The 10,102-nt window shown below is 37.0% G+C and overlaps 3 protein-coding genes across 5 annotated transcripts; all 3 read left to right on the plus strand.

The window, feature by feature from the left end:
* Positions 1-213: 213 nt before the first annotated feature.
* Positions 214-2,976, plus strand: LOC130709510 (uncharacterized). Its single transcript, XM_057558879.1, has 6 exons — positions 214-452; positions 539-877; positions 1,543-1,589; positions 1,976-2,038; positions 2,179-2,311; positions 2,542-2,976. Exons 1-6 carry the CDS (start codon positions 338-340, stop codon positions 2,556-2,558), a joined length of 714 nt encoding a protein of 237 aa, XP_057414862.1. The 5' UTR covers positions 214-337; the 3' UTR covers positions 2,559-2,976.
* A 586-nt stretch (positions 2,977-3,562) lies between these two features.
* LOC130746711 (uncharacterized) lies at positions 3,563-5,335 on the plus strand. Of its 3 annotated transcripts, none has more exons than XM_057599413.1 (4): positions 3,563-3,829; positions 3,908-4,049; positions 4,173-4,402; positions 4,843-5,335. In XM_057599413.1, the coding sequence occupies exons 1-4, from the start codon at positions 3,788-3,790 to the stop codon at positions 5,134-5,136; spliced, it is 708 nt and encodes a 235-aa protein (XP_057455396.1). In that variant the 5' UTR covers positions 3,563-3,787; the 3' UTR covers positions 5,137-5,335. The 3 variants fall into 3 exon arrangements, with proteins under 3 accessions (XP_057455396.1, XP_057455397.1, XP_057455398.1); XM_057599414.1 differs by having other exon boundaries at positions 4,245-4,402; XM_057599415.1 differs by having other exon boundaries at positions 4,254-4,402.
* A 1,564-nt stretch (positions 5,336-6,899) lies between these two features.
* On the plus strand, positions 6,900-9,457 carry LOC130746709 (inositol polyphosphate multikinase beta-like). Its single transcript, XM_057599412.1, has 2 exons — positions 6,900-7,562; positions 8,713-9,457. The coding sequence occupies exons 1-2, from the start codon at positions 7,160-7,162 to the stop codon at positions 9,159-9,161; spliced, it is 852 nt and encodes a 283-aa protein (XP_057455395.1). The 5' UTR covers positions 6,900-7,159; the 3' UTR covers positions 9,162-9,457.
* The last annotated feature ends 645 nt before the right edge of the window (positions 9,458-10,102 follow it).

The raw sequence follows: 10,102 nt of genomic DNA on the forward strand, positions 1-10,102 counted from the left end.
GTATCTAAATACATTGAATGGACGCGGTTCCTCATACCTTTTGATAGACTTCTACGTATTGGGCCGCCCTTCGTATATTCGCGGGGGCCTATCAATGATACCATGGTTGGTCTGCTCGAAATCTTGAATAAACACTGAAGTTATTTTTTTTTATAATGCAAATTATGTAATTGTGGGCCGAATAAACAAAAGGCCCAAATTGCTGAAAATTTGAAATCTTCTTCTCATCCGCGCCTAATGCTTCAAACTTCCAGTGAAAACGCCTATGGTGTAATCCAACACTTCTCCTCCGTCGTCGTTTCTTCTCCCCTTCCGATTCCACTCTCTCCACGCCAAAATGCCGCGACGCAAAACCACCAAAAAAACCGTCAAACCACTTCCCGAACCGAACGATCCTCAAATCCAGACGCAGCAGCAGAATCACACTCACTTCATCAACCACGAAATCGAAGGTTCGAAAATTTCCCAATTCTCCTCATGAAATTAACCTAATCACAAAACGAATTCGAAATTGAATTGAATTGAATTTTTGGTGCAGCGATGGAGCGGCAAATCGGTGCGATTAGGGCAGTTCGCGATGTGAAGATCGAGAACTTGTTGACGGAGTTGCGGTTGCTGCGATCGTGTTTCAGTGAAGAACAGCTGACGAAACCTGTTTTGGAGGTTTTTGAAGAAACGTTGCCGAATCTGGAAATCGTGAGTGATGAAGGGAGCAAGAAATTTGAGGTTGCGTGGAAGGAGAAGGAGTCGATGAACATGAGTTGTGCTGATGGGAGGGATTTGCATGTTTCGTTGTTGCAGAGATTGTCCATGGCTTACCCTCAGTGTTCTGCTTCTGTTCCTCATTTGGGTGGCTTTGAATATTCTTCCAATGCAGGTACTGTTTGGTTTGTCTTGTGCATAGAACTTGTAAATTCTTTCTCTTGAATATGATTTTCATCCATTTTCTTAGAATTAATCCATGTTTAATTCTTTTGTTTTCATTTTTAGTATTTAAGAATGCAAAAGTTACTTGTTTTTGTTCCATAAAAGCATCTACTAGACTAAAATCTTGTTATTTTGTTGAATGTAGAGACTTGAGTTTACCTGTGAGTCTGTGACTATCCTTGAGTTTATTGTGAATCTATAACATGTTTGAGCTTATTATAATTATTATCATTACCAAGGTTTTAAACTGGGAAAATAAACATACGAAACCGAAATTTCGTTTCCATTTCTGATTGGTCAATAGAAGATACTTTGGTTTCTAACATTGAATGATAATTTATTTTCACCAATACTAAACAGCCATGTAAACATTCATCTGTTTGGTGTGGTCATTCATTCGGCCTAAATAGCAATGCTCTTTAAACTGCGGTTGCAGTCCTGTCACAATCCTTGATATTGTAGGAAATAACGGACAAATAGAATACCTTTATAATCACGAGGTTGTGGCTGTAATTGCAGTTGCTGATCTTTATTTAAAACCAATATTATTGTTGTTGTTAGTTATCATCTCATCATCTTATTTTTAGTTGACAAAAGTTACTTCCATGGTGACAGGGGGAACAAGTTTTCTTGGTGCTGATAATGTGCATTTGAAGGATATGGTATGTTCTCTTTCTTCTCTTTGCACTTTGATGAGCAAATTTCACACCACCATTTGCAGGGTCTTTTTTGTCAGTTTGTGGGACTAGTTAAAGGGGTGGTAGGAGCACATACACATACCACATGGCTGAAATGTTGCCTATAATGTTAATGGATATTGATGTAAAATCTCGCAAAATCCTATCATAAACAAGGACCTTACTCAATGTTTCATTAGTTAGCATTAGTTAACCTAGAGTATATCAGTTTTTGTGACAAAAACATGTAAGTTAGGGAAGCATCACACTAGCCCATCCATTCTTATTTCTATCCTGATCTGAAGTATACATGAATTCTAAAGGATCATTTTTTTTTTGTGTCTTTTTGTGATCAATTGTCTATTGTATAGGTCTTCGAAGCGCCATCTGAAACTCAGACTCTAGCAATGCAAGAAGGTCTTCAGACTCCTGGTGTCAGTATCTTCTTCCTACCTTTTGGTTATTTTGTTAATGAAGTCTGGAATTTCTTGCCAAGGGGTGGAGGATCCAGATGGCTTTGAACTTGAAAGTTAACTACTGAAGTGATTAATTTGGCTCTATACATCATTCGCAGGTGACTAGTCAGAGGCTGTCTGTTGGGATGACACCCAAAACACTTAGGCTTCCCAAACCTGGCGAGATGCTTCTCTCTGTCCATGGATCACCTCTAGGCGTTTTTAAGGAAAATAACATGGAAGCTATAAATGGTAAGAAAAATGTTTGGGGTGAAAACTGAAACTCTTTCTGTATCATGTTCATGGTATTGGTTTCCATATTTCATAATGGTAACTCATTTTGCCTTACATTTGCTTACTTCCCTGAAACTCCGAAACCTAACCTAGTACTTTACTTATGATTATACATCTTTGTTCTTCTAATCCAGATGAAATGCTGCAATTTTATCTAGTTATGATATAACTTCTATTCTTATGTGCAGAGTCAGAGGAGGGTTGAATTGAATTCTGGCTAAATCCGTTTCGACCAAGAACAACCTATGCAAGTATGTTGAGCTGACGGATACCATTTATTTTCATCATCTCATCACTCTAGATGAGAATTCTGTAAAGATTAGTGGCCCCTGTGTTCATATTCATTGTTTAGCTAACATTCCAGAATGTATGCTGTCCATGACGGCCAATTAGATCAAACTAAATGCGAGTATTGATTTAGGCGTTACAGACTTGCAAATTTTTTGGAAAGGGATGCAGTTGGAAGAGTCTTATAGAGTTGTCTGACCGCTGTGGTATTTTATTTATGGTTTGTAATTGTATGGCTAGTTTGTGTTACCAGAGTACTGATGCTGTAAAAATTATTTGCATTCTTTGTTATTATTGAGACACCTACTTTAATGGAAAAGAAAGTTCTTGAGATTTATTGTGCTTTCTCATAGTTTTATATATCATTGAACCAAAGGCAGTGGTCATCACTACTTGAAATCTGAGGAATCCGTATGCGATGCAAATTAAGATATCCCAAGTTTCCAAATTTTGGATGTCTGCCATGTATTCATATACTATTTTTATGCGTCTGCATGGTGGGAAAAAGGGAAAATAATGTGATGAAACACATGGATACAAATATATAGTGCACAAAATCTAGAGGCTGTGTTTTTTTTACTACATCAGATAAATTGCACCATCCAATGATTGATTCATGGACCTCCCCACGCAACTTATATGTCCCCTAATTCTTACCACTTGAGCTATCATTCAGGAACAATTCGAGAGACGGTTTGTAAGAGCCATTTGTGGAAAAAGTATTCATAAAAATTATTTCATTCTAAAAGTAAGATTTTTTTTTTCAATATAACAATAGATGAAATTTTACAATTACAATGGATCACCAATGTTTCAATAGAGAGTAAATAAATTGACTTCATTATTAATACAAAACTATATAAAAACCACTAAACATGATATGGTTCTGTTGAAGTGTTCAATTTAAGTCTTAAGTTCCATATTGATAGGCAACTGCACTGAATAATTGCGTAAAGCTTTCCACTTATACTGCTTTTACCTCCTCAAACAAGATTGCGTGTATATATGATTGTGACCCAAAAAGACAAAAAGAACTTGCAAATTGGAAGTTGAGAGTGAAAATTATTGTACATCCCTCCACCTAGAGCAGTACTATGTAATAGATTCCACTTTATCAACAACTTTCACCAAGAAATAACAGCAGAAATGGTGAAAGCTATCAGAGTTCATGAATTTGGTGGCCCTCAGGTTAGGCCTCTTTCACTCATGCTTCTCATTCACACTTGAATTGTTCAAACTATATTTTTCTGGTGGTGTGTCATACAGGTTCTGAAGTGGGAGGATGTGGAAATTGGTGAGCCTAAAGAAGGAGAAGTGCATGTGAGGAATAAAGCCATTGGGGTCAATTTCATTGATGTCTACTTTGGCAAAGGAGTTGACAAAGCCCCCTCTTTGCCCTTCACTCCAGGTTTCCTTATTTTTTTTTCAGTTCTTCACAATTTTGTTTATGGTGCTTGTAGAGTTAGAAACTAAAGAAATGTTAGCTAGAGAAATTAAGCTGAGTTCTTGAGTTCAATTATTCCACGCAAAGGTGTGGAGGCTGTTGGGGTTGTGATAGCTGTAGGTGTTGGAGTCACTGATTTGCAAGTTGGAGATCTTTTAGCTTATGCAGGTCCACCACCATTGGGCTCATATGCTGAAGAACAGATTCTTCCTGCAAATAAATTAGTCTCTGTCCCTCCCAAAATTGACCCAATTATTGAGGCATCCATCATGTCCAAGGGCATGACAACTCGTTATTTGCTTCGATCTTGTTTCAAGGTTGGTGTTTCTATATTGTCTAGTCGTTATTGCTGAAGAGAGGCATTTTTGTTTTCACCTGTCTCTTTTGTTTGATTAGTACAGTATAGATTCATTAGTATGTTTAGAAAAAAAGACATCCCCTTTCTTACAACAGGGGTGATTCAGGATATTATGCTTTCTGAAAAGTTGAGTGAACACTAAACAATCATTTATAAAAAAGAAAGGAGGTGGATGCTGGTGCTGTAACTTATCTGTAATGCTTGCTTCCCTTCTTTCTGTTGATATTATTTTCTGTGTCTACGTGGTTCTCTACGAGCTCTCCTATTTTAATGAAGAAGATAATGAAATACTTGTCTATAATTTGTGCCTATTCTGTCTTCTGTTGCCTTAGTTCCAATATCTCTTAATTTTGCCCAACCTGATTATAAGCATAAACTAATATACCTATCACGTTGCAGGTTGAACCTGGTCACACGATTCTTGTACACGCAGCAGCCGGTGGAATGGGATCCCTATTGTGTCAGTGGGCAAACACTCTTGGTGCAACTGTTATTGGAACTGTATCCAATAAAACGAAGGCAGTTCAAGCCAAGGAAGATGGCTGTCATCATGTTATCATCTATACAGAAGAGGATTTTGTTGCCCGTGTCAACGAAATTACATCAGGCAATGGAGTTGAAGTAGTCTATGATTCTGTGGGAAAATCTACCTTTGAGGTAGTACCTATTATATCCTATGCTACATGTATATGAATTTTCAAAGTCAGATTGTTGGGTCCTTGAGTGAAAAAATACAATTATTAATCTTGGGTCTTGCATGGCGGTATCCATCAGGCATCAGCAGTTGTTTATTTCTTGTGTTCTGTATGTGCTCCTTCTGTTATGATGACTAAAGTTGTTTATTTTTTTGTTCTATATGTGCTCCTTCTGTTATGATGACTGAAGTTGTTTATTTTTTTGTTCTATATGTGCTCCTTCTGTTATGATGACTGAGTATTGAGAAATGTGAACCGATTTGTGGTTCACTTCATCTTATGTTATCATTACTTAAAACTAACCCTCGAAAAACACCAGATCCTAGATAATGAACTACAGTTATTGTTGTTCCTAATCTACAAATGAATTCCCTTGACCCTGTTAATAACTCCGAAGTAAATTATTTTCTGATTTAGAAATGAATTTGTAATGCTACTGATAGACCCAGGATTCAGCCTCTTATACTAAAGTATCAAATGAGAGACAGGGGCTGAATAAGTTTAATCTGTTAGTCAGTTTTTGTAACTGATTTGGGTAGTTATTGGTAATCAGCCAGTTTTTTAATTGTCTTAGCCTCTTAGGTAGTTAGTTATCTCTTTAGAAGAGATTTTGTAGCAGTTATAGGGATTATTCTGGAGTGGAATCAGAGTATTGGGAGAGTACTGACCTCTCGAAAGTCCGAAATCTATTGTACCAGTGTTAATGTTCAATAATAGTCCTCTTTTATCTTTCTTTCACTGAGTTTCTGTGCCAAGCTCTATCAGGTATCAGCTATATCCTATTAGCATTGGTTTTCTCAATGAGTTTGCAAGACATGCAATGATGTGGAAGTTGATATTTATATATGTCAAGATTAGTAGTTAAAATTCGCATACTATTAAGGGTTAAACTAAGAGGGCAAGAATTGATAGGCTACAGATTTTAATAATAGATTGGTATCCTGATGTTCAACTATGACTCATGACTGATTAATACAATATACTACTAATATAGAAGCATACTTAGCACTTGGCAGTTTACTTCATTAATAATGACCAAACTAATATCTTCCTGATTAAGCATTGTTTGATTGGATTTATGGATTCAATTTTAAAAGTCAAACTTCAGGTTACCGTATCTATTTCATTGATGTTTTTGCTTTCTATATAGTGGTACTCGAAACAAACCCATCCCTCTCGACTTTTTTAGTGTTTTAAGGCTTAAATATGTTGGAGGTCCCTCTAAAATAGGGATCTTTTGGTTAAGGCCCCTACAATTTTTTTTGGGTGGAATAAGCCCCTAATGTGAAAATAATATATAGTGATAAACCCCTGCCGTGAGGTTCCGTTTAATTTCTCATGATTCTGCAAACGACGCTGACGTAAATTATATTTTGTGAAAATTATTCAATTAAAGAGGGTGCCACGTAAGTAAATTAGGGTTGAAAAAATAAAAACCCAAGTAAAAAACTCAAGTAAAATCCCCAAACGTACTTGTGTTTTTTACTTTGGATTTTCATTTTATTTTTATTTTTTGATCCCTCATTTACTTACGTGGCACCCTCTTTAATTGAATAATTTTCACAAAATATAATACACGCCAACGCCGTTTACAGAATCATCATAAATTAAACGGAACCTCACGGTAGGGGCTTATCACCATATATTATTTTCACATTAGGGGCTTATTCCACCCAAAAAAATTTGTAGGGGCCTTAACCAAAGCACCCCTATTTTAGAGGGACTTCCAACATATTTAAGCCGTGTTTTAATAAAGGATTCTCTAGATTATCCAAATTGCTTCATGTCCACGCTCTCAATCTCATCACGTCACCACCTCAAAAGTCACTATCCTCCCACTCACGTGCATTCCCTTTTCTTATTCCCTTGTCTAAATTCACTTGTCCTTCTCTCACACAACAAAACAAACAAAATCACCGTCATCGCCCCTAGTTTATTTTAACTTTTTAAACTCAGAAGTAAGATCAGCTTTTATATAATCAAAAAAACTTGTTACCTTTCACTTTACAAATTCCACAAAAATGCTGAGGGTCCCAGAACACCAAGTCGCAGGCCATAAAGCTATTGACGGTGTTCTCGGCCCTCTGGTGGATGATTCTGGAAAATTCTACAAACCTCTTCAGAGCGACCATCGTGGTTCCAACGAGGCCACATTCTACGAAACCCTGTCTTCCATTCCCGACAATATTCGATCGTTCTTCCCGGTTTTTCATGGGATTAAGGAAGTTGAAGCTTCTGATGGGTCTGGTCTTCATCCTCACCTCGTACTGGAGGATATTCTGGCTGGTTATGATAATCCCTGTGTGATGGATGTTAAGATCGGGTCTAGGACTTGGTATCCCGAGGCGGCTGAGGAGTATGTCAGGAAGTGTCTTTTGAAGGATAGGGAATCGTCGTCTATTCATCTGGGTTTCAGAATTTCAGGTTGGTTACTGTTTTATTCTCTTTTTCCTTAGTGGTAGCTGTATTAGCTCTTTTGGATGTAATTGGAATCATGTTTTGTAATGTTAAATATTTATAGAATATCAATCAAGTGGTACATGTTTGATCCATCTTAGTATCGTGTATTGAGCTCGAGTATTGTGGATGAGAAAAACTTGCGGGAAGAGCTAGTCCCACCAGGATGTGGATGTTTGAACTGGATTGCGTGTCTCGAGGAGGAGACCTCTTGTAGAATTCTAATAAAAAATAGTTAGAGGAGTTTTATTGATCATAATCATGTTTATGATTTTTTTAATGATTAATTTTATTTTATTATCTTATTTTAATCAGTGTTGTTAATGACATCTTTCCGGTGTACCAAAAAAAACTGTTGTTAATGGCGGATGGTGGAAAGCCAAAAACAAGTCATATTTGACAAATACTGATGGTGGATAATGGCGGATTATGTTGAATTATGGCAGGATATCGGCCATTACGACTTGCTGGAATTCCACCATGGTTGGTATTTGACAACAATGTATGTAATTAGACTTTTTAAGATTACTTTAACATATAATAATAGATCAATTTTATTAACTTTGGGTGTATTTGGTGCAATAAAGGGGAAGGGATGGGAGGGATTGTAATGGAGGGGAGGAGACATAAACTTCAATTCTTATCATGTGTGATGTGTGGTTTAGAGGAGGAGAGGGGAGGGAAAATGACTTTTTTCTTCATGGGGGAGGGGGAGATTTTAAGACAATTTACTTTAATTTCCCTCACTATTAAAATACTCCCTCCGTCCCTTATTATAAGACCCCTTTTTTCTCATAATAAGGGACGGAGGGAGTACAACTTTAAGTTCTAAAATATGGGACTGAGTATTTTTATCATATGACCTCCAAATCCCCCACTTTTGCAGGATAGACAAAATTGAGTCATGATTCATGAAGGGTTTTGTCCCATCCCCTTAAAGAACTCTCCAAAACAAGTAGACCCGTCAAGTAGACCAAATATAACACAAAAGTGATGGGTTCTGACTTTTTTATAAACAGCTATCAAAATGTATTGTGTTTGATGATATTTTCTGTCTTGTCCTATTTTAGTTAATGTTTTCAGTGTTTTGTATAATTTGTCTATCAATTGCTGTTAGGATTGAAGTCTGTGGGACCTTCCAAGCAAGACCCCTCTTCATGCTGGCAGCCCCACAAGAAGTTCCTTCAGAGTCTCTCTGCTGATGAGGTCAAATTGGTTTTGAGCAAGTTTGTTTCTTCTGACGGTAATGCTGACCCAGATTCTGCTTTTGCCTGTGAGGTTTTTATGCCAGTTTTGAAGCAGCTTTTGGAGCTTAAGAAATGGTTTGAGGTTCAAACCATCTTTCATTTTTATTCTTGTTCTGTTCTGGTGGTGTATGAGAAGGGGGAGCGTGTGATGAATGGGAAGAAAGCCGGTGCTGTGGTTAAACTCGTTGATTTTGCACATGTGGTGGATGCAAAGGGTGCCATTGACCATAACTTCTTGGGCGGGCTTTGTTCTTTGATTAAGTTTGTTCAAGATCTCCCATCTGGGGTATGGGAAAGCGTTTCCGAAGATGAATGCTGAGTGAGATTCTACTGCCTTGGCTCTGTTGTTTCTTTCTGTTGGATTCCTTGCAAGTGAATTCCCAATTGAGAATTTCGTAGTTATCTTATGGGGAGTTCATATCCTCATGTTGTAATTTCTTTCCATCTTATGATAAGGTTCAATGCAGAGAAATTGCTTCCTTTCTTTTGGTTCATGTTGCAGGCTCAAATTTCCTTACTAGTGACTTGGACTTTGTCTGATAAGATGGCTTATTCTATAAGGTCTTTTTGTAACTGTTTTAGAAAGTTTCAAATGATGCTTTAATGTCCTTGTCATTACTTAATAGCATGCTTGGTAAAATGTTTGTTGTGTGGCTCTACTTTCGAGCTGTACTGATTATCTTTGATTTGTTCTGAGCTTAGTGAAGGTTTTAGTTGGAGAAGCAATGGAAATATTTCCAATCCATCTCTCAATATAATAGGTAACTTTGTGACTATTTGAGTGACAAACTTACAAAATTGGCTACTTGCCTCGTGTGACTAACATCATCTTTATGTCTGTTGCTGTATAACTCTTAGGCTATCCTTCAGAACTCTTATAATTTTTAAGGTAAACATCAATTTAACTAGTATTTATTTTGCTGGCAGTTTAGTGATTATAATCCACGGCCAAACATTGCTTGCACCTAAATCTGTAAAGTGGCAATAATCCTTGAGTGTCTGTGGTTTTCCCATCAAATGCCAAGATTTTCTTGAATTTATTAGTGTTCTTAATCTGTTCTATTCATCCCCCCCCCCCCCCCCCCTTTTCATCTGTCTAAATTGCGGAATAAACTGTATTCTAATATTCTTTTAGTTTGAGACTCTGTTAAACTCTGTTAACTACTATTCCCTTATAAATTTGCGGTTGATGAACTGTATGTTGATCTTGTTAGTTTCAATCTTATATAATCTATGTTTGGCTCTGGTTGTGCTATTTCT

The sequence above is a fragment of the Lotus japonicus genome, chromosome 3, assembly GCF_012489685.1.
Source record: "Lotus japonicus ecotype B-129 chromosome 3, LjGifu_v1.2".
NCBI classification, from domain to species: domain Eukaryota; kingdom Viridiplantae; phylum Streptophyta; class Magnoliopsida; order Fabales; family Fabaceae; genus Lotus; species Lotus japonicus.

Excerpts from the sequence above, each read along its gene's own strand:
- LOC130709510 (XM_057558879.1), top strand. The coding sequence starts at position 338 with ATGCCGCGACGCAAAACCACCAAAAAAACCGTCAAACCACTTCCCGAA. Across the intron at positions 878-1,542 it reads TGAATATTCTTCCAATGCAG|GGGGAACAAGTTTTCTTGGT; the intron begins GTACTGTTTGGT and ends CCATGGTGACAG. Across the intron at positions 1,590-1,975 it reads ATGTGCATTTGAAGGATATG|GTCTTCGAAGCGCCATCTGA; the intron begins GTATGTTCTCTT and ends TCTATTGTATAG.
- LOC130746709 (XM_057599412.1), top strand. The coding sequence starts at position 7,160 with ATGCTGAGGGTCCCAGAACACCAAGTCGCAGGCCATAAAGCTATTGAC. Across the intron at positions 7,563-8,712 it reads TCTGGGTTTCAGAATTTCAG|GATTGAAGTCTGTGGGACCT; the intron begins GTTGGTTACTGT and ends AATTGCTGTTAG.
- LOC130746711 (XM_057599413.1), top strand. The coding sequence starts at position 3,788 with ATGGTGAAAGCTATCAGAGTTCATGAATTTGGTGGCCCTCAG. Across the intron at positions 3,830-3,907 it reads ATGAATTTGGTGGCCCTCAG|GTTCTGAAGTGGGAGGATGT; the intron begins GTTAGGCCTCTT and ends TGTGTCATACAG. Across the intron at positions 4,403-4,842 it reads TGCTTCGATCTTGTTTCAAG|GTTGAACCTGGTCACACGAT; the intron begins GTTGGTGTTTCT and ends ATCACGTTGCAG.